At 43.6% G+C, this 24292-nt stretch overlaps 1 protein-coding gene across 1 annotated transcript; it reads right to left on the minus strand.

Annotated features, from left to right (window-relative positions):
- Positions 1 to 1753: 1753 nt before the first annotated feature.
- LOC134463916 (acyl-coenzyme A thioesterase 5-like) lies at positions 1754 to 20847 on the minus strand. The gene is made up of 10 exons (XM_063217257.1): positions 20542 to 20847; positions 20095 to 20194; positions 19149 to 19339; positions 17075 to 17238; positions 11489 to 11608; positions 9951 to 10033; positions 9601 to 9694; positions 9243 to 9323; positions 7782 to 7920; positions 1754 to 2713 (listed from the first exon to the last, which is right to left on the minus strand). Exons 1-10 carry the CDS (start codon positions 20771 to 20773, stop codon positions 2589 to 2591), a joined length of 1329 nt encoding a protein of 442 aa, XP_063073327.1. The 5' UTR covers positions 20774 to 20847; the 3' UTR covers positions 1754 to 2588.
- Positions 20848 to 24292: the final 3445 nt, after the last annotated feature.

Raw genomic sequence — 24292 nt, forward strand, 5'->3', positions numbered from 1 at the left:
TCGTCAAGGTACACAAACACAAAGGGCAGATCCCGTAACACAGAGTCCATGAGCCGTTGGAAAGTTTGAGCAGCGTTCTTGAGCCCGAATGGTGTGCGCAGGAATTCAAACAAACCAAATGGCGTGATCACAGCTGTCTTTGGGATGTCGAGATGGTGTACGGGCACCTGATGGTATCCTCTGATCAAGTCCACTTTGGAAAAAATGAGCTTGCCAGCCAGGTGTGCTGAAAAATCTTGGATGTGGGGCACTGGGTAGCGGTCGGGCGTTGTGGCGTCGTTGAGCCGTCGGTAGTCCCCGCAAGGACGCCAGCCCCCTCCAGGTTTGGGGACTAGGTGCAGGGGGGAGGCCCAAGGACTGTTGGAGCGTCGCACAATCCCCAGGCGCTCCATGGACTCGAACTCCGTCTTGGCCACGGCAAGCTTGTTCGGCTCTAGGCGTCGAGCGCGGGCGTATACAGGCGGGCCAGTAGTGTCGATGTGGTGCTCGACACCGTGCTTGACCGTGGAAGAGGAGAAGGTGGGCTGAGTGAGTGCAGGGAACTTGGCGAGCAGGCGTTGGAAACTGTCGGTGACAGAGAGCAGGCTGGAGAGGTGTACTGCGTCAGAGTCGCTGAGCGCGCAGGCATAAGAACAGAAAGTGACGGCGTCGATCAAGCGCTGATTTTTAACGTCCACTAACAGTCCATATGCGCACAAAAAATCTGAACCCAAGAGGGGAACAGCAACCTTGGCTGTCACAAAGTCCCAGCTAAAGCGTTGCCCTCCAAAACACAGTTCAACATGTCTAGTGCCGTACGTACGGATAGGGCTTCCATTGGCGGCTTCCATGGGGGGGCCGTGGGTGTCTGCCACCACGTCCACCTGTGAAGCAGGCAGTAGACTCCGCTGTGCCCCTGTGTCGCAGAGGAATCGCCGGCCGGAGATGGAGTCGTGGATGAAGAGCAGCCTGCCGGCATGGCCGACGCTCACGGCCACTAGTGAGCGCCGGCCTTGGCGTTTCCCGTTCCATTGAAGCTGCATGGAGAACGGCATTGCTTGGCCTTGGAGCCAAACCTGGCATGGTAGTAGCACAAACCAGAAGACTGCTGCCGACGCGGGGCCGCTGCTGCGATGAGCATGTGATCATCCTCCAGAACATCAGATACAGCACCAGCAGGGAGGAGAGCAGCTGCGCAGGGTTGTTGTTGAGCAGCCAGGAAACACTTGTCAGCCTCAGCAGCCAGTTCTCTGCAATCCGTGCTGGCAGTGTTGGCCAAAGCAGCTCTCACATGAGCAGGCAGCTGGCGCAGGAAAAGGTGGAGGAAAAGGAAATCTGGCTTGTTGTTGCCAAGCAGATCGAGCATTCGGTCCATTAGCTCTGAGGGCTTGCTATCGCCGAGCCCTTGAAGAGAGAAAAGCCTACTTGCCCTCTCAGTGTCAGACAGTTCGAAAGTTTTCAGCAACTTTTCCTTCAGAGTTTGATATTTCCTTGTCAGAGGAGGACGTTTAAGAAGGCTCACCACTCTCGACGCCGTAGAACTTCCGAGGGCAGACACCACGTAGTAGTATTGCGTTTCGTCGGCGGTTATCTGACGCAAGGCAAACTGTGCCTCAGTTTGAGCGAACCAGGCTGAAGGAGATGATTCCCAGAACTCGGGGAGCTTGAGAGACACAGCGTTGGCGGTCATGTCGATCTGGATACGTCCAGTAAGCAAACGTCGGGGGTCACCAGTGTGGAAGTTGCCTTAGGGCGAAGAAACGAGCCGTACAACTTCTCACATTAAGACTCTGTGAGTCGCGTTTATTAAGTTATTGTAACTGACTAAAAACATGGCGCCGCGCATGACAGAAAAGCCGGCAACATAAAACGTCATCGGAACTCTTAAAGGCACCGCGACTATAAAGTGAACAGAACAGTGGAGATGACGAACAGCATAACATATAACCGAATACACAAATGATTAAGTGAATTATGTCAGTTGAGAAAGCACTACAATATATATATATAAAATATAATACAATGTAATATACTGTAGCCTAATATAATGGCCCCGGGACACTGTCCACTGGGAAAAATGAGCCTCAATGTCAAAAAAGTGAAGAATCTTTGATTTAGATCAGATAAGGCAATGAAAACCCACTAATGTCGAAATTGGCAGTGTGAACTACGTACTTGGGAATGTTACAGTAAAGCACATGGTTCCAGGACTGGGCAAAGTAGACCACTCAAGTCATATGAAGCCATGTGAAAAAATATTGCCGTTAAACAATTTCATTTTAGTTTTGATATACTGTATACTGCATAATAAATATACTCTGTTTCAAACGTGCGCACCTACGTAAGGCAGCAGGTGGTATGTCCTGATGTGTGTGTGTGTGTGTGTGTGTGTGTGTGTGTGTGTGTGTGTGTGTGTGTGTGTGTGTGTGTCCGTGCGTACGTACGTGCGCGCGTGCGTGTTTGTGTGTGTGTTACAGTCAGGCAGCAGGTGGTGTGTCCTGGTGTGTTTGTGTGTGTGTGTGTGTGTGTGTGTGTGTGTGTGTGTGTGTGTGTGTGTGTGTGTGTGTGTGTGTGTGTGTGTGTGTGTGCGTGTGTGTGTATGTGTGTGTCTACAGTCTGGCAACAGGTGGTGAGTCCAGGTGAAGGTGTGTGTGGAGGAAGTAGAGGATCTTGGTCCAAGAGTCTTCCTGGGCGACTGCATGGGGTTTGGCCTGACCGCCCCACAGCATCAACACTGCAAAGACAATGTAACAAATGGATGAATGACTTTTATACGCTCAGACATCAGGTGGTACAACTACAGCTAATGCCCATACATTAATTAGTAATTGGTAATTAATGTACTGCATTGAATATGCTTCTTAGATAATCCACTAAAAACAAAAAAGGGGCAGTGCTAGATGCATGCATGTGACGTTGTGTGTTTGGCGCCATCTGCAGGCGAGGCAAAACACTGTGGGTGGACACACAGTGCGTTACAATATACGACCTTGCCTCCTCCACTTGTGCTTGTTTCCTCGTACCAGGAAGTACCAGGCCGGAATCGAACCCGTGTCGCCAGCGTAACAACCCAGTGCCCCACCCGTTAGGCTACGGCAGGGGCAGGGAATCAGTTACAATGAAAAGTGCCCATGTAAATGTAGCAATTGATATTATTATAAATGGAAAAGCTTGCCACCACAAATAAGAATGTGAAGTTCCGTATTGGTCTGAATACAGGTATAAGACGTGGTTTATGATATAAAAATAGTATTCTAAAAAGGGGGGTCATCTTATTTCCGCGCGCTAGACAAAATTAAAAAAAAACTTTTTTTTTAACTTAACCTGAATGCGGTCATTATGCTTCACATCAATGCCACAAAACTCAATAATGGATAGGTTAATAGATTGATTTTTCCATATCAAATTTGCAGATGCTTGTTTCGTGATGACTGTTGCACCGCACGTCTATCAACTGTCAATGTCAACGCGATGTGGTCGACAGTGCAAGGGGGGGAAATACATCAGTCAATCGCGGCTTATGTTGCTCTGCTTTTATTTGTGTTCGGTTTTACAGTCTCATCAGGAAAGCATTGGTTGTTCTCTCTGGTCACCTGACAACACCACTTGAAACTAAAGAAATGAAGGGTGATTTGACGAACAACCTGTAGCCCAAGTTTTGGATGCTGTCATCATCAGCCGATCAATCATCATCTGTGTGCACGAGAGAGCGGCATATTTGACAAGCATGCCTATTTGACGATATCCCTCAACAATGCAACAACATACACCGCATTTCACATTATTACGCAAATGACATTTTTTGCCGTTTTCCTAAATAATCAATAGAAATGACAGTCGTCATAATTTTCAAGTAATCGGCCATTAGAGTACAATTCAAAAGTTTTTGAATGAACCTTCCAATGATAACGGTATTTTTTTAAATAACAAAAAACTTAAAATGCCCAAAATGCTCTGTTCCAAATTATTACGCAAAACAGTTTTGTAGTGTTGTAATACAAATTTCTTTCTTTTTTTCCCATTTACATCAAAACAGTTGGCATTTGGTACCTTCTAAATTACATTTCGATGTTCAAAACTTGGTCATAAGCTGTAACTGGAATGCTGCGTTTAACATTGAAGTCAATGGCAGCTGAGAGCAAAGCATCAAGGATATCTAGGCTTCCATAACTCCCATGCAATGCCCTGCCATTGACTTCAATGTTAAACGCAGCATTCCAGTTACAGCTTATGACCAAGTATTGAACATTGAAATGTAATTTAGAAGGTACCAAATTCCAACTGTTTTGAGGTAAATGGGAAAAAAAGAAAGAAATTTGGATTACAACACTACAAAACTATTTTGCGTAATAATGTGGAACAGAGCATTTAAAGTTTTTTTTATTTAAAAAAATACTGTTATCATTGGAAGGTTCATTCAAAAACTTTTAAATTGTACTCTAATGGCTGATGACTTGAAAATTATGACGACTGTCATTTGTATTGATTATTTGGGGAAACAGCGAAAAATGTCATTTGCATAATAATGTGGAATGCGGTGTAAAATAATGGTTAGTGATTTTATATGAACAAGACAATCTCTTGCCCTAAGAGTTTTAGCCTTCGCACGAAATTAATGCCAAGCGGACTTCTAATGTCAACTTGGTGCTGAACGGCAGCGCATGGGTTTCAAATGCAATACGTCAATCTGCTTTCAGATCTGCGTTCGGTTTCTACAGTCCAACGAAAAACTTTGAATGCATAAAATGACCGGCGATTTGGCGAGACGGCTGCTGGTTAGGCTAGATATTGCTGTCAACTAAGCATTTTTCAAAATCTGTGCATTGCACAATAGGTAGCCTATCTCTAATGGACTGGTTGCCTGGCTGGCGCAGATGCTCTGAGTGTAGGCTAGTGCGTCTCACTTAGAACAGGCGTGTCCAGGCGGCTGTAGATGCCTACTGGCGCTTGACAGGTAAAGTGAGCAAAGAAAGGAAAAGGGTATGAGTAGCCATCTGTGGTCTTTTATCATGAAAATTTCATGAAAATGATATTGTGAAATTTGTTCTATGTAAAAAGCCTCAGATGTTCCAACAAATTAAAAACTGCATTTGAAAGAAGTTCCAATGTGAAACAAAATTTAGTCTTCAAAAAACTTTTTTCCCCAAAACATGAGCCTGAAAATGGGGGGTTGTCTTATATTCAGGATCGTCTTATACTCGGACCAATACGGTATGTGTGTAGGCACGAGTCCTTGTTTAACTGATGTTGTTGTAGGTTGTGTAGAGTGACAATTATAGTAACTACATGTATTTGTATTATTACCTGTTTTACCAGTTTCACAAGAACATTGTAACCTGTCACTTCAGGGGAAAATGGTAAATTCTTACATTCTAAAATGCTTGCATTCTGAAGTGCCCCTGCAAAACTCCCCAGGTAGCCCTGTTGCAGCAGATTGCCATAGCTTAGTTAACTAACACTTAGTTGGCAAAACCTTGTAAAACTAGTTAATTCAACTTTGCAGTACTCCAAATTTGCAGTACTCCGAATTTGGAGTACTACAATAGCAGTACTCAAAAACCTCAAGTTGAAAGTTGAAACTCATAACTTAAAAGGTACACTGTGCAGGAAATTGTCAAAAAAGGCACTGCAACTATGCTGCTCATTAAAACTGGGTTGCCTATTGCCAAATTTGATATTTTCATGAAAGTGTACTAAGTAATAAACTAATAATTTCTGGTATGGCCCAAGTACAGTCATTTTTTCAGCTAGAAATGACTACTTCTGGAAATTCAAAATGGCGGACCATGGAGAAGATCCCCTTTTCATGCATGAAAAGTGCCATTTTTCCAGTCATAATGAATACTTAGAATTAGATGGTGGTAAGTATTCATGAAAAAGGTAACATTAGTGAATGGGTAACATGAATTCTGGAAATAAACAACTACAAATCTTACACAGTGTACCTTTAAAAACTCTGCGCTGATAGTTGCCTTGAAAATTTGTGTTGAAGCCAACTTTTATTTCTTACAGTAGATTACTTGACTTTGAGTTCATTCTCGGAAGGCTTGAACTCGAGTCTGGAGCTACTTGACGTTATTCATTCTATGCACCCACTACAATTTGTATGCCATATCAACTCAATATCTCGATTAAAGATATCCAATGCAACTTTGACATAAACACACCGATGTAAACAACTTTATGGCGGCCTCTAGTGGTTCTGCCGAAAATGTGCATTCAACTAAATTAGACAGACATTGGCTTCGAGATTATGTGCGAATTAAATTTCTTCGTCTTCTGTAATTAGCCAGATTCCCTTCCTTGCATTCAGCTCTCTCCACTTCTAAGGGGCTTTATCAGCGATTCTCCCCCTTGCTTATGAGTTCGCTGCTTCGTCTATTCACTTCACACAACTGCAATCACGTTTGCACTTCCTTCAGATGGATACTATTATTTGATCCACTTGTTCCCGGCCGATATCCCCGTCTTTATTTCACATTTCCAGTAACTATATAGTACCTGTACATTAGGAGAACGAGGACACAAAAGGCTATTGCTTATTTTGTTGTAATAATAAATATTTGATTTCCAAGTCGAGGTGACGTTTTTATCTTGTGTGGTGTTGAAAGTGAAAGTGGACACCCATAAGCCGGCTTGAGATCACGTTTTGTTTCCTCTTGATCGACAACAACATTTTTAGCCTCGCTCGACTGATTGTGTCCTTTGACATCAAGTAAAATGTGCGCCATCAGATTTCAACTCGTATACATTTGTGTAGCTTTGTAAACTAAAACGAGGTGGCGTGGACTTTGAGAATGCTAATGCATATATCCCAGTGCAGTGAATGAGTGATAAAATCCACATATTTGCTCTTTTGGCGTTCGTCTCTGTCCGTTTTGAAGCCCTTTCCCAATGTTCACATAAGCGATTTATTTGCCTGTCCAAACCTTTCATCTCAATTAGCTCGTGATTTATTTGCAGTCCCATTCGTTGCTTTCGCTGCATGCCAGCGTGATATTTTACAATCAGCTAGCCAGTAGCCAGCTTTCAGCGAGCTGCTGCTGCTTAGTTAGCAAACGAAGGGGATGAATGGGTCTCTCATTCGTTCCACTCATACACCATAGAAATCTAGACGCCCCTAGCGGCCACAAATTCCACAACAACAAAGGGCGCGGCGCCTCCAGGCAAAACTGCAAGTGCTGTTTCGGAGCAGAACCACCAGATGGTGATGGAAATATTCCCATTTTCGCCATAACGGGTCAGTCAAGCAAAACCTTGAGTTCCAAGCCATTTCATGACTATGAAAAAGTTGCATAGTGTTTCTTTAAGATAAGCTTTTTATTGGCATTGGCAATTTCACATTTGGGTGGCTCAAAAATCCCAGTAAGCTGAACAATGTCAAATTGTAGTTTTCACAGTGTACAGGTGGACAGGTACACCTTTAATAACTACTGAATGACTCATGTGTACCTAAGATTTGCTTGCTAATTAGAAGGTGTTATTACTCTAAAAAAAAACAAAAACCTAACTAACCCTTCTTGCATCTGCACTCGTTGTTCTGTATATTTCCTGTGCACTTTGTATCTGCTAGTGATGTTGGCTATGATTATGTCCTCTTTTGAAAGTCACTGTGGTTATAAAGCATCTGCCAAATGCAATGTAATGTAATATTGCTATATGAACTACTCTGTGTTTGTGTAAATATATCTGTGTAAACCCACTTTTGTGTTTGAACAATATGTGTTGGTTAATCCGTGGCACTGTGTGTGTGTGTGTGTGTGTGTGTGTGTGTGTGTGTGTGTGTGTGTGTGCGTGTGTACCTTTGAATTTCTGTTGCGTGATGAAGTTGCTGAAGCGGACATGTGGCGTGTATGGAGGCTCGATCAGGTGACCTGCGTCTGGATACGACAACACCGTCAGCAGGTGGCCATTACCAGCCAAGTCCATCATCTGCTGAATCTGGACACACACACACACACACACACACACACACACACACACACACACACACACACACACACACACACACACACACAGGCGGGCACGCACACACACACCACAACAAACTTAATTAGCATAGCTTTGGTATTCTTTGTGACTCAAAAACAGTGGTTTGTAGAGTGACAAAAGAATCAGTTACAGGAGAAGTTACAGAAGAAGCTACAACGCGTGTGTCAGTGCGTGTGTGTGTGTGAGTGTGTGTGTGTTTTGCAGCGTGTGTGTGTGTGTGTGTGTGTGTGTGTGTGTGTGTGTGTGTGTGTGTGTGTGTGTGTGTGTGTGTGTGTGTGTGTGAGTGTGTGTGTCACAGTCACAACATCAACCTGAAGATAGGCTCCACCATAGTGACCCCAAACAAAGTCGCCAAAAACCTTGGCGTCATGATTGATGATGAGCTGTCATGCTCCAACTACATCAACTCAGTCACCCGGGCCTGTTGATTCAAGATGTCCAACGTACAGAATATTAGACCTGTGCTGACACAATATTCTACACAACGACTGGTTCAGGCCACGGACCTGTCCTGCGTTGACTACTGCAACTCACTCATGACAGGTCTACCTGCTTGTGCGCTAAAACCTCTGCAGATGATCCAGAATGCGGCGGCACGCTTGATATTCAATCAACCCAAAAGGACCCATGTTACTCCTCTGTTTATTGAGTTGCACTGGCTACTGATTGCCGCCCCGATCAAGCACAAGGCATTGACCCTTGCCTACAAAATCATCGCAGGAACGGCCCCTGCTTATCTGAAGGACCTACTAACGCCTTATGTTACTGGAAGAGAACTGCCCTCATCCAGCACAAGCCGTCTGACTCCAGCGCCATCCAGTCGCTCTAGGTACTCCCAGTCAAGACTGTTCTCTGTTGTTGTACCCAAGTGGTGGAACGGTCTCCCAGAGGCAGCAAGACTAAGCACATCTCTTGCAGCCTTCAAGAAACAACTAAAGACATTCCTCTTTCGAGATAATCTACTAGACTAATTCTTGAGCTGGCCTAGCCCCAGGGCAGACTCTTGACATGATGTTTAATTTAGTTTAGTTTAGGTTGTGTGTGTGTGTGTATGTGTTTGTGGGTGTGTGTTGTGTGTGTACTCATTATTTTATTTTTTTTAAACTAACCCCTCTTTGCAACTGCACTTGTTGTTCTGTATATTTCCTGTGCACTTTGTATTGGCTTGTGATGTTGGCTTGATTATGTCCTCTTTTGAAAGTCGCTTTGGTTATAAAGCGTCTGCCAAATGCAATGTAATGTAATGTAATGTAATGCAACATGTCACTCACATCTTCAGTAGATTCCACAGTTGCCCAGTTCTGGTCGTCCTGCCCGATCACTATCAGTGTGGGACACTTTATCAAACCCACCTGCACAGGTGCACGCACACACACACACACACACACACACACACACACACACACACACACACACACACACACACACACACACACACACACACACACACACACACAGCAGGTTAGTGCAGGTTTACACACTGCACACAATATTGGGCAGCCTCAGAAATTTGTCTATTAGACTCACACACTCATATTCACAGACTGCAATGCACACACACACACACACACACACACACACACACACACACACACACACACACACACACACACACACACACACACTTACGTCGACTTTCATGTCCGGCTCAGTTGGGATTGGCAGAATGACATCTCTCCAGATCACATGATTATTCTCATCAATGCGGGCCTTTATCATCAGCCTGCAAATGCAAGCGCACACATACACACACACACACACACACACACACACACACACACACACATACACACACACGCACGCACGCACGCGCGCACGCACACACACACACACACACACATGCACACACACACACACATACGCACACACATTAGGAGTGCTTTAGAGATAGACGTTTAAAGAAGTCACACATGCTCACAACATTTAAGTCTTGAAAAACACTTGACAACAAACAAACACACACCAACAAACACACTCACCGCTGAAAGTATTTGAAGACTTCGAAGAGGGACTTGTTGATGGGGTGAACATGGCTTCCACTGATGCAAATACAACACCGGGGCTGGGACAGAGGGAGAACACAACATATGAATCACATTACATAAGAAGAGAGAATGTCCTTTTTTTAGTAGTTTACTTCCATAATTTATTTACACAAATGTTGCCATTTAAGCACTGTATTAGTATATTTTCACAGCCATCAATGTCTTCATTAATTATGACAAATTGCAGTGGAGTCAAAAGTAATTGTAAACTTCTGCAGCTTTCCTCTGCTCTCTTAGGAGCGGTTTCCACGTAGCAGGATATTCTTAAATGTGGATATTTTTTTCTGCTGGTTTTGGCCTCCCGTTTCCATGTACCAGATTTTAAAAATCTAGATATAAAAAAGCAGGCTTTAAAAATATCCTATTTAAAAAAAATATCCTAACAAATTTGTTACAATGGAGTATTTATTTTTATCCAAATGTTGCGTTTACACCTAAGCAGGAGAAAAAAATAGTAGGCTTTAAAAATAGCAGGATACGCGGAATCAGCACCTTAATATTCACACAATATTGAGTAGAATTAACTCTGAAAGCATTAAACTGACCAAAGAGCAAAATTAACACTTTTTTTGTTTTCTGAAATGGAGGTAGTTTAAACCCTTGCATGAGTTACATGAACCCTGATGTTTTACTGTGTAGTTAATGTAGTCGTAATGAAAGCGTTGGGTCAAACTGAGTAGAAAGGGCCCTGTCGTGGCCATCCGGTGGGGTACTCGCCTGCCACGCAGCTGACCCGGGTTCGATTCCCGGTCCGGGTCCTTTGCTGACCCCTCCCCATCTCTCTCTCCCACTCAATTCCTGTCCTACTCTTCCCTATCCTGTCCTAATAAAGTTGAACCCCTCCAAAAAAAAATATATCTAATTAAAAAAAGGAGTATAAAGGTAGTTGTAGCAAGCCAAACGATGGGGATGTAGACTACTGTTAAGGAAATTAAGTAGCCTCTTACTGCAGCTGGGGTCGCCGGCGACCCTATTCACTTGCTGAAAATGCTTAACTACATCATAGCAACATTGCTATGACATTACAGAGAGCCATAGTGCTGCGCTAAGGGGTTAAACTAATTAATTAATTAATGAGACCACGACAAGTTGATCTGAGTTTACAATTGGCTTTCTCGAAAGGAGAGAGTGAGAAGCCTGGAAAACATGTTCCTCGCTTGGCATCCTCGGTCTCTCTGGTCTCTCCTCCCACGAAAGCCCTTTCTTAATGGGCAGCACAGAAGACATAGAAAAAACACAGGGTTAACATTGTTTCTTATCAGAGGACCTTGAAAGTATCTTCCTAGTCACATAGTTATCCCTGGGGAATATTTGGAAAGGAATAGAGTAGAGTAGAATAGAGGAACAGTATATGAAACAAGTACAGAAGTGAACATAAAGCGAAGTCTTTGCTACAGATCATAATTATTTCTACACCTGAGCCTTTTTGGAGTAGGCTGCCATGGTGAGAGGGATGTGGGGATGTAGCCTACCTGAGCCTTTTTGGAGTAGGCTGCCATGGTGAGAGTGATGTGGGTCCCAAAAGACAGACCCAGCACTGCCACCCTATCAGCAGAAACCTGGGGATGCGACTGGACGATGTCATACGCTATCTGTAAGGTAAGGTAAGGTAACTTTATTTGTACCCGAAGGTAGATTTGGTTGCAGGTAAAAGTAGCAAAAGCTTTTTACACAGACAACACCGTACTGACACACAACAAAAACTTGCACAAACAGCACAATACTAATGACGGTGACAAAGGACAGTAACAAAACAACACAAGGACGACAAAAAGGAAACATGACAAGCAGAAAAGTGCTCCAAACAAGGATATAGAAGAAATAAAATACACAATAAATATATAAATAGACATATGAAAACAGAGAAAAAAACTTAAATGTAGGACTCATGTGCCATTCAGTGTTTTAATAGCAGAATGGATAAAACTGCAGCACCTATAACTCTTAGTTATTCTAAGTGTTATACAGTACTCTTAGGCAAACACACGCACACGCACATGCACACACACACACACACACACACACACACACACACACACACACACACACACACACGCACACGCACACACACACACACACACACACACACACACACAGCGCCACAGATTAACCAACGCATATTGTTCAAACACAAAAAAGGGTTTACACAGACACATTTACACAAACACAGAATAGTTGATATAGACATAACTCCTCCTAATTAACAAGCAAATTTTAGGTACACACTAGGGCTGTAACAATATTGTATCGAACTGAGAAATCATTCAGCACAGACTCACAATACTGTATCGATACACCCTTTCAAAGTTTGTTACCTTTCAGTCCTGAAAACAACCACATGACATGATGTGATAGTGCATCAAATCATTATCATTATTGTTTTTAAACTTTTTTTTATATAATTAGTAGCCCCACGTAACCTATTCTACTTATAAACTACCATAGTTTTCATGGATTTCAAAAATCGTGGGGTATATCTAATCATATGTCAAAAATCATGATATGAACCGATTGGTGTGTTGAGTGTATCGTTACAGCAGTTATTAAAGGTGTACCTGTCCACCTGTTGTACACTGTAAAAACTTGACATTGTTGAGCTTACTGGGATTTTTGAGGACCCCCCACCCGTGAAATTGCCAATGCCAACTTCCACTTTCTCAAGTTCAGTTTTTTAACTCACTTTTGTGGGTTTTTTTGAGAAACTGAGACTTAACTGAGATGTTGAGTTGATATGGTATACAAATTATAGTGGGTGCCTGGATAACGTCAAGTAGCTCCAGACTCGAGTTCAAGCCTTCTGAGAATGAACTCAAACTCAAGTAATCTACTGTAAGAAATAAAAGTTGGCCTTAACTCAAATTTTCAAGGCAACTATCAGCACAGAGTTTTTAAGTTATGAGTTTCAATTTTCAACTTGAGGTTTTGGAGTACTGCTATCACAAAGTTGAATGAACTAGTTTTACAAGGTTTTGCCAACTAAGTGTTAGTTAACTAAGTCATGGCAATCTGCTGCAACAGGGCTACCTGGGGAGTTTCGCAGGGGTGCTTCAGAATTAGAGTTCTCAACGGGCCTGAAAATGTCAACCCGACTTTTAAAGCCTGAGCCCGATGTTACCCGACACATCACTTGGAATTATCTAACCGAACCCGGCCCGAGGCCCGAAGTCGGGGGTCAAGTTATCCCACGTTATCCTATGGAGAATGACGGGTTGTGGTGGATCTTTAAGGGCACTGATGTGCAGTAAATTGCATAACCCACTTAAAAACCTAGTGAAAAGATATTTTCCACAATAGAAACATAATATGAAATGGGGAAACTTAGTTCTTGCTATTTAAGCAGAATCATCCACAGCGCGATTTCAATAACCGCCTCATGCTTCACGGCAACAACAATCTATCCACCTTTTGTTTTGACTTCTAAATGTAGGCTTACTACATTTCCATCCCGAGTATCTGATTAAATGTAGGCTACGTGAAGTTGCCCCTCCCTCCTTGTTTGTTCATATGCGCGGATGAGATGGAAAGCCTGGCTGTGCCAAACATTGTTTAAAAGTTTCATAAAATTTTGGTCGGCACACAAGGTTTTGGACATACTAATTTCTAGTGGCACCTGGGCTACGGTTGGTGCATTGATCAGCCATGTATAGCAAAAAAGACAGATAACCTAGGTGAGAGGATGAGATCTTCCTCGGCTGGCGAGCGCTCCGCATGTGTGCGCGCGCGTTTCCTTCCCTCCCAAGACCCGACAGTTGCTTACAAGTCAATTTGAGCACGAAAACAGCAAAGACAAGGTGATATTTTATTCAAACAGGGCCGACACGCTCCAAATAAAACATTGGCTGGGGGTATTTTCAACCAGACCGCAGCGCGAGCAGACAGTCAGTGTGAAAAGCCAAGTCTACCGGAAAAATCGCCGTGTTCGCTGCCACTCGCTTACCATCGGTGCACAAGCCATTTAAATAGTGAAGTGGCATATCGCAACAGCATAGGGGTGGGCGATATGGCAAAAATGTTGTATCACGATTTTTTAACATGAAATCACGATTTCGATATTTTATCACGATCTTCCATCCAAAAAAATTGAAACAACAAAAAAAAACTTTCATACTTGCAATTTGTAATTTGCAGTCAATAAAATGTTAACGCACTGATGATACTCTCATAAAGTGTACAATTGGAATACAATAATGTAAAGAATAAAGCGAAGACAACAAACACAAGTGAGAAAACGTCACTCTGATACTGATAATAAACATCCTCAGTGCAAGACGATCTATACGATTTCTCCACTTTGGCAGATTCGAGACGATATTTTACTCAATATCGCGATTCACGATATAATATCGTCATATCGCCCACCCCTACAACAGCACATGCGGATTAGCCAAATTATATGCAACAAAGTCGCCAACAAAGCGTGGATTTAACGTTTAATACGCATATGCCAACGTTGTGTGAATACGGGGAAAGGATAGCCTAATTGGAAAGCTGTCCTTTCCATATGTAGTAGAAGACCGCTTCGGTTTCGTTTCACCTCATGGGGAAAACATAATTTCCATGCACTGCATTTGCTGAGACTACTAAGCATAAAGTTAGCGATCAAACTAAAAATATTGGTTGTTGTCATTACAGCATTTAATAGGCTACTATGGCTGTTGTTTAAAATAGCCATTGGATTGCCAACCGTCCCTTGTATTAAGAAACAAAAGTATGGTTCCATGAGCTGACATGGGACTCAATATCGTTAAAATTGCATCTAAGAATTTTTTTCCCCGTTTTTATTCGTTTGCGTAATTGTAGCCAATGTAGTTTTTCTGTGCATTCCGGGACCTCTGTCCAACTCATCATCGCTGTGATGTCATGTTTGTTTTGCGTTCCGGTACCTTGTGATTTACAAATTATCACAATACGCGCAATGTTGCATGCAGCAGCCTGCCAGACCTTCGTTACGCAGGCCTACATATATTTAGATAGATAGGGCTAGCTTTACTGACCCATCAAGGGGAAATTCGCCATGATTCACGGTAAACAGCAGAACTGATTCATTTTTATTTTCACTGGGCGGAAAAGATTGAGCCTGCGGACCGAACCGACCCGAGCCATATGCTTATATTTTCGACCCGAACCCGGCCCGAACCCAAGGGGCCCGTCGGGTTTGTCGGGCTGACCCGACCCGTTGAGAACTCTGTTCAGAATGTAAGCATTTTAGAATGTAAGAATTCAGCATTTTCCCCTGAAGTGACAGGCTACAATGTTCTTATGAAACGTAAAACAGGTAAAAAAAAGCAAACAAGCAAAAAAAAAAAAAACATGGTAAAACAGGTAATAAAGCAAAGGTAAAATGTGGTAAAACGGGTAATGAGCATGCTGTATGGTTTCTGCTATATTCTCTGCATCCATGAACAATTCAGGACACCTTCATGAAACTTTTGACAACTTCTCCAAGACCTGCTTTCATTCAATCATTCAATCAATCAATCAACCAATCAATCAATCAATCAATCAGTCAATCCCATTTCAACCAATCACTGCCTGCTCACCTGAGTACTAAGGGCTGTCATGCCATGATTCAATTACTGCCTGCACCTGCCACATGCATGATCACTCTGGTCACATGGTTCATTTGCACCAGTATTTAAACCAGGACGCTCATGCTGTTCTTGTATATCCTTGCTTACAAAAGTTCTCTTGCTGTTGACAGCGTTGGCTTTTTACATGGCGGGCTAGCTGGCCTGCCTGCCTGCTTGCCTTGCCGGCCGGCTGGCTGTTGGGCCTGCTGGTAGTTGGGCCTACTGGCTGTCAGCGATGCTGTTAGCAATGCTTGTATAGATTGCCTGCATTGGCTGCCCCCAGAGTGGCAGACAATTGCCTTTCTGTCCCATTCACTTGGGGACCCATGATAATGACATTTTTAAATTTAAAGGGGTATGCCACTATTTTGAGGCTTAATACAGTTAAAATCGTTGGTCAGGGTTTATAAAGGTGGTAAAGTGTCTTATTTTTCATGTAAGCCAATGTCTTGCTTTAAGACAAGTTAAAAGAGGGAGCATGTCGCTAAGCTAGTGAAAGTCTTTCACTAGCTTAGCTACATACTCCCTCTTTTAACTTGTCTTAAAGCAAGACAACGCTTAACATGAAAAATAAGACACTTTACCACCTTTATAAACCCCGGCCAACGATTTTAACTGTATAAAACCCCAAAATAGTGGCATACCCCTTTAAGAAATTAATCACTTCGAAGATTTAGTTGATGCATCTTTGGAAAATTAGCTGAATAGATTCCCCAATTTGAACTGCGTAGTTGATGCTACCTTTTATGGTTAGTTGAATAATCAAACTCTTAGTTGGCAAAACATTGTAAAGTTAGTTTACTCAACTTAGTAATAGCAGTACTCCAAAACCTAAAGTTCCGAAACCTTGAAAATGTGAGATGAAACCAAATGTTATTTTTTACAGTGTACCTGATTTTGTTACTGTCTTGTCTTTTTTGTAATTATGCTATTTCTGGTGATCATGTGTCTTTTTGGGAACATTATTGTTTGCTATCATCTGACCCTATCTATACCCGACCCTTCCTTATCTGTAAGAAGAACTGTCACACATGGGCAGACACACATACACCTGACGTTTGAGGTCGAAACATTGTGTTGATGTTGAATACATCAATGAGCGGCAAGTGAGTGTGCTGATTTTTCCTTCTTCTTCTATGTACCTGCCTTACGCAATGGTACATGAAGGTTTTCTTTTCTTTTATACCAACACGTGCAGTAGAGGTGTGTATTATGCTAGTAATAAAACAGATATAACAAATAATAAACAAATACAACATTCTCTCTCTCTCTTGTTCTCTCACACACACACACACACACACACACACACACACACACACACACACACACACACACACACACACACACACACACACACACACACACACACACACACAGCAGATCAAGTGACTGGGTGAAAGGTAAACAGACAGGACTTTGCTCTCCAAGACATCAAAGGCACAAATATACACACATGCATGCACGCCATGCACACGCACACACACACACCTCGAAGTACTCAGTGTCCAGATTAGGTGTCCTCTCTTCTTCCGGATTGAGGTACTCGAGTGCCATGGTGAGGAAGCCGTGCGATGCCAACAGAGCTGCTCGGTACTCCACCAGCCCCCCTCCACCCCCCCACATGTCCAGCACTGCAGGGAAGGGCCCCGGACCTGCACACACACACACACACACACACACACACACGCACACACGCACACACACACACGCACACAGTATTGCATTTAAGCAAAATAAACTGCTTAAATGCCACACATCCACAATAATTGATACAAAAGGAAAGAACTGCCAAAGCAGAAAATAAATAGAAAATCAATGCCTTGACATTAAAGGGGCACAATGTAGGATGACGTAGTTTGCACGGTGTCCGTGGCATGCCTGTCTCAAAATCATGAAAGTCATGAAAAAATGCTGTTCAAATAAACTCGCTATGAGAATGTTTTTCATCATGGAATGCCAGCAGTGGATACAAATCTGAATATGGTATGTAAACTGATTTTTCGTATGAGAAGTGTTTCCCACAGCACTCGTAGCCGGTCGCTTTGCCAAAAGTTAGGCTACATTTGTGGTTCTCTGACAGCGGGACCATGAAAGTGGTTGCGAGAGTCATCGTTGACTTACTAATGACTCAAATAAGCATCGGCTAACTCGGGACAGTGATTAATTAAACTTGTAATCCTAAATAGTTAGAGCTCTTTTAACATTTATGAAAAGATCAAGCGGTGTTGCTTGAAAGCCTGTGTGAAGGGGGGGTGGGGGTGGGGGCAACCGCCATTCCGACATACTGCCATTTCGACACACCTCCACACTTAATCATAGCGACATTCTGACACCACGTTACTCTTGTGTGGAGCTGTCCACGCGCGAGCCTACACCTAACGGTGTGCCCGGAGCTGTCCACGTTCGTGGTGTTGAAATCTGCGTTTGCTGCGAGTGACGTGAGCTTCAACGGTGTTTCCGAAGCTGTCCACGTGTGCGGTGCTGAAATCTGTGTTTGCTCCGAGTGACGCACGGAGATGGAAAAATCGAATCCGTCATTCAGACAATTGGACGTCAATGTCGGAATGGCGATATGTCTGAATGGCGGTATGTAACCGTCAGGGCTGTAGTCAAGTCCACCTTTGTAGAGTCCAAGACAAGTCCAAGACCAGTACTAGTCAAGTCCGAGACAAGTCCGAGTCCAAAGAGGTTCGAGTCCGAGACAAGACCGAGTCCAAGTCAAGTCCGAGTCACATGTCGGTCAGTGTTTGACAATGAAAAGGATGAATGTCAATAGTGTGAACCTTAGAAGATAACCTATATGGCATGGATGTGAAGACAAACTTGTTTGTTATTGGATTTCAAGCTCCACTTTACAATCTATGATGGCCAGTGTTCTAAACAAAACTTAATGACAGACCCAGCAAGTTCAAAAGCCTAATTTGGCAAGACCATTGTCCAAGTCCAAGACAAGTCCGAGTCCAAACAATACCGAGTCCGAGACAAGTCCAAGTCCATAAAAAAACGGACTTGAGACCGGACTCGGGCCGAGTCCGGACTCGAGTACTACAGCCCTGGTAACCGTGTGAAGGAGTGTGCTCATGGGCCTGCGGAAGATCAACAGACCCACATCACGCGCAAACTTCAAAAAGTAAACCAGTTCCTTCCTGCTGGAAGGACAAATGAAGAGACATGTTGCTGCTGCTTTTGACTAAAAAGGTGTGTGTGTGTGTGTGTCTGCCTGGTGGTATGAAGAAGAGGTATGTGTGTGTGTGTGTGTACCTGGTGGTATGAAGAAGGTGTGTGTGTGTGTGTGTGTGTGTGTGTGTGTGTGTGTGTGTGTGTGTGTGTGTGTGTGTGTGTTCATACCTGGTGGTATGAAGAAGGTGTGTGTGTGTGTGTGTGTGTGTGTGTGTGTGTGTGTGTGTGTGTGTGTGTGTGTGTGTGTGTGTGTGTGTGTGTGTGTGTGTGTCATGCCTGGTGGTATGAAGGGTGTGTGTGTGTGTGTGTGTGTGTGTGTGTGTGTGTGTACCTGGTGGTATGAAGAAGGTGTGTGTGTGTGTGTGTGTGTCTATGTCTGTACCTGGTGGTATGAAGAAGGTGCCTCGAACTCCTCGTTCCCTGACGTCCACTCGCTGCACTCCTGGCGCCAGGTACCACCTCTCCGTGACAACCGTTGCTAGGGCGTCCTTTTCCGAGAAGCCTTGGGTCATGTGACCACTGAAGACCGAGACACTCACCACCATTGGAGACATGACGTTTCTCTTTCTCAACCTGTAAACAGCCAAACAGATAGGCCTACTCTGTAGTATAGTCTCTGGGGAACTGTCACTGACTAAAAAATACTGCTGCATTATTACATGATGAAACATGCAGTTTTCCTGCAGTATTACTGTAGTATTACTGTCACTGTTGCCAGATATACAATAATTATTGTAGCCTATTTGTACCATAACCTCTGTACGATAAAAAAAAAATATATATATATATATAAAAAAGATAATTTCAGAGTTCTCGTTCAATTCATTTTGATGCCTTGAAACAACAATTCGATCTTGTACAATAATTATCTCTCGAAAAGCCCCCAGAAATTATAATTTTGAGGGTTTGGTACAATAATTCAGCGTTTTCCATCTGGCAACACTGATTAGGCTACTGTAGTTAAGCCTACTGCAGTTAACATGCACTCAGAAAATGCTGTAGGCCTACTGACATTCTGCAAACAACTGCAAGTATGCAGCTCACCTCACATAATCATGTTCAGGGTCATAGCAAAAAAAGACTCCCAGACACTAGGCCTATTCACATTTGCAGAGTTTTACTTGCAAGTCGTTTGAAGGCCATTACACCGAAAAATGTGAACAGTCGCAAATGGGAATAGGCTACTGTAGGCTAGAGCATTTTTTGTGTCAACGTTGGTGACCCAGTGCTTCCACTCCTACGCACCTGGCCTAAGGAGGTGTGCAATGCCAAAACAGGGTCATACCATAGATAGGCATGCATATACATGTCAAGTAGCCATAGCCTACCTGAGTCCGTGTCTGCTACCTGGAACGGGACGCATGCTCCACAGCAGTCCCATGGGTTCAACTCCGGTATACGTCCCACCTGAGCTCGCATCGTCCGTGACTGCAGGAGAATGCAGGTTATCACCAGCGGCACATAGGCCTAATATGTGTGAAATCTATGAACTACTGTTTTCTGGTTGTAGGCTACATTGTTATATGGCCTAATTAATTACAGACAGGCTGCACAGGACAGGGTACAGCACCCATAACAACAGACATCCCAAGTTTCAAAAACTGATTTCAAGGAGATATTTATCTCGCAGGCTGCACTGACTGATGAATCTGATAATTATAACAATGTAGCCCACTGTAGTCGTAGCCGAGTTCTACTGCCCCCACCTGCTTGGCTATTAGGAGGCCTAATCGACCCTTGGTGCTGTCAAGGGGGTCAAACGCCATTCAAATTACCTGTCAATGTTCCGTTTTCATCGCAGGTATAGTGCCCGAATGCCTCCCAGAAGTCTTTATCTTCGGACTGGTGCAGGGAATGTAGAGTGACTTCTTGTTTGGGACGCAAATTTCTTACAGCTATTTGAAACTTCTCGTCCACAAGTGCACGGGTAGGCTGGACTGACAACACCGGGCATGTCGCCATTGAACTTGCCGACCTACAAAGAGCCACATCGGCCAAAACATTCATCTTTGGTCATGTGTTGTATGGATACTAAAGTTCATATTGAATTTCTATTTCACAGTAGAGGCATCCACAACAGTCAGCGCTTGTACACGGTGAAAGTGCAACATAGTATCGCGATATGTTAGCCGAGATTAACTATGTGTGGTCCGACAGAGAAACAAAGGACAAACTTGTAAGGAGTTGCTTTTACATGCGTAAAAGCTACCAATGCATTACTCACCTTGCCCATAGACTAGTTGAAAGTTGTAGTCTACTTCTAACGAATACTCTTGTAGTCATATGCGCCAAAATGCAACCTTTCCTGAAAGCCATAGCCTAATGGCAGTGACTTGAGCCGACTGCACGTAAGTTGTTAGGACTCACTCAACTCTGGACTAGTTTATAAGCCTTACCAGCAGAGAGAGCTGGAGTCGTATCCTGTGTTGGAGTGACTTGACCTAACTTGCTGCAATGCTTGCTGCTTCAGTGGGTGATATGTGACCAGCTATCATTCGGCATAAGAGTGCTCGTGTTTGCATAGGACAAGGGGGTTTAACCACAGCCTATGCCAGGGGTGGGGATAGTCTATATGTCTCGAGAGCCATTTGCGGCCCTTGAGGCCGTTTTATCCGGCCCACGATATAATTTTCATCAGTGGTGTAGTCTACGTAGAACGCAGGTATACGGAGTATATCCACTTCTAAATTTTAGGGGCTTCAGTATACCCACTTACAGTAAAATTGATTGATCCATTGTTTTGAATAGCAAAAATATATACAGTATACCCACTTCAAAAAATGCTAGGATATACAGTATACCCACTTCAAAAAAAGTAGACTACACCACTGATTTTCATGTCATGCAGCTTCACATGAAATTTGACATATTTTGTAAAAGAATCTTCGACATTTGCAATACAATTAAGTTATATTCAGGGAACCTAGAGAATGTGTCTCTTTTAAAGGTGGCTGCCTTCAATATTATATAGGCCTAAAGTGCAGGAAGAAATCCTGGTTTGTGTTCATAGTACGGCCCTCGGAGGAATTTGAAGTGGCCCCCCGAATGAAAAAGGTTCCCCCTCCCCTGGCCTATGCCATGGCTCCAGCAGACTATGTGGCATGGCAGCAAGCTAGGTGTATAAAATACTCTAATAGAAGAAGTAGTCGTCCAGCGTGTGTAAGTAGGCCTAATGGCGGAAGGTGGCTGGGTTAGCCCATCCAAGATGCAGGCCAACTAAGGATGTAATTACAACAACAATACACACAGTGTAATATGATCATCAGATGTTGTTATACACTTATGACAAAGGTGCACAACATGTAGACTGTAGAAATAGTCATGAGTATTTTGGTACCTCATCTGTTTATGGCTGCAGAGGATGAATAGCTGAAACATTTAGCTTTTATTGAGAAAGAATTGATCATTTTGATAGGGACTGAGTGGTTAACCCCTTAGCGCAGCACTATGGCTCTCTGTAATGTCATAGCAATGCTGTTATGATGAAGTTAAGCATTTTCAGCAAGTGAATAGGGTTGCCGGCGACCCCAGGTGGCTACTGAGTGGAGGTTGTGAACTGGGAAGGATTGGGAAACAACCATGGGCCGGTGTTCTGTCGAGATGAGCTGCTTCGTTGAGATGAGCTACCAGTAGCCTTACTCGACAGTGGCATCCTATCTATTTATGCTACCTCTTCGAAATTAGCTACCTTGATTTTCATTCCGTGGAGACGTTTCAATAACTTAGCAATAACTTGGCAATAACTTGGCAATAGGCATAGACAAAGCGGTCGCCTAGGGTGCTAAATGTCTTGGAGGTTTCAGTACCTCCTGAACGTCACACAGAACTACAACATCAAGGGAAGTAACGCATCAAAATTTACAAAGCACTAGAGGTACTAGATCAGTTGTGCTCAATCAGATAGGCCCTATGCGACACTGTTAACAGAGATGCTAATTTCTAAATACACAAAGGGGTGCTCGCCTAACCAGTCCTGACTCCATATGCATGCACACATGCACGCACACACGCACGCACGCACACACGCACGCACACACGCACGCACACACGCACGCACACACGCACGCACACATGCACACAGTGTCCTGTAATGCCATCACCCCTTCCCAGTTGGTGAGTTAAAGTTTTGGGGAATAATTGTTGCAGTATGCACCATACAGTAACTTTGTTACATGTGTACTCTGTGTCCTCCTGGGTTGCTGCACCCACACAGCCAATGAGACATACACTATGTGCTCAGTCCTTCACACTGCTTTACTTTCACTCAAACTACCTCAGCTATTTGACAGACGTCGATCCCTGTCAAAGGGCTTGTAACATCCCCCACACCTGGACCTGACATCAGCTCCACTACGTCTGTGCCTTTCCTTCCTGACCATTGTTTCTTTACTGCTTTATTTACTGTTTTTGCTATCTTTTAATTACAAAGGTAAACTTTTGCTCATCTGACTATTGAGTCACTAAATTCAAAGACATTTCAACTCCTTGCATTGTCTGCCCCTATTGCGACTCAACTCTGCATGACCACCGGCCATCAGATAAGATTAGCAGACCCCTGGCTGCCCCTCGGGCAATTCACACCTCCAGGTGGCAAAGCACCATTTGGCTCTGTGGACTTTTGGCGGGAAAATGACACACAAAGGACTTTGAACCGACAGGCCAGACTTAAAATGTGTTCTAGATGTGTCCATGATGTATTAAAATCATACGCTTGTGTTTGGTATCAATCTGATGGAAATACTTCGGGTGGTGAACAGGTCTCTGTCTTGTAATTGTTTTAGGTAATGTAATAAAAATGTAGTATTTTAGGATTTGAGTACAACTTGGCTAGAAGCTTAAGTTCCCAAGCCAAACCCCTTGGCATTAGGACAGCCCATGTTCAGGTAGCCTAACTGATTGCTCATTGGTCCCTGGCTGCGGTCGTCCCACGAGGCAACCAAGTATTAAACTTTGATATAATGATCAAATCTTTAAGTTGAAACCAGGTAAAGGGCTCCCGTGAACCTCGGTTCACGTAGTATTTTCCTCTTAATTTAGGTAGTGCATTGACTTCTTTCAACATTGTATTCTGTTCGTAATCGTATTGATGACACAGTAGGTTTTGTCTGCTAATAAAACTTTCATACAAATCTGGGGAAGAATTCCGTTTGGTCTATGCATATGTTTATTGTTCTGGTTAGGCTACCGGTAGGCTAATTCGGCAGTAAGGCTCATTCCCTGTGGGTGGAGCGAGGCACATACACTTTGGACCAACACAGATTTGGATCCGACGTCACTGGTGTCTACCTGTGGGTCAAATATGTCATGAAAACTGGGACGTATGAGCGGGGTGATTGCATCTCTTTCAGGCCGTGTATCCACCGTTCGTTAACCCGAGGCAGTCGATCAGTCGCGGGGCACGGGGGGAACACCTCCTTTAATAGCTGTAATACCATCCTGGCACCATTACCTCTGTCTCATTCCTTAACGACTTAATGTGCAGGTCTGGGCCCTGGCCCTCAAATAACCAAAAGTCACGCGCTGAGG

The sequence above is a fragment of the Engraulis encrasicolus genome, chromosome 15 (genome assembly GCF_034702125.1).
Source record: "Engraulis encrasicolus isolate BLACKSEA-1 chromosome 15, IST_EnEncr_1.0, whole genome shotgun sequence".
Lineage (NCBI taxonomy): Eukaryota > Metazoa > Chordata > Actinopteri > Clupeiformes > Engraulidae > Engraulis > Engraulis encrasicolus.

Bases quoted from the DNA above. Each gene is read 5' to 3' on its own strand.
- LOC134463916 (XM_063217257.1), bottom strand. From the start codon at position 20,773: ATGAATGTTTTGGCCGATGTGGCTCTTTGTAGGTCGGCAAGTTCAATG. The intron at 20,195-20,541 runs GTAATTTGAATG...ATTCTCCTGCAG, and splicing joins TGAAAACGGAACATTGACAG to TCACGGACGATGCGAGCTCA. The intron at 10,034-11,488 runs GTAGGCTACATC...CCTCTGTCCCAG, and splicing joins CCTACTCCAAAAAGGCTCAG to CCCCGGTGTTGTATTTGCAT.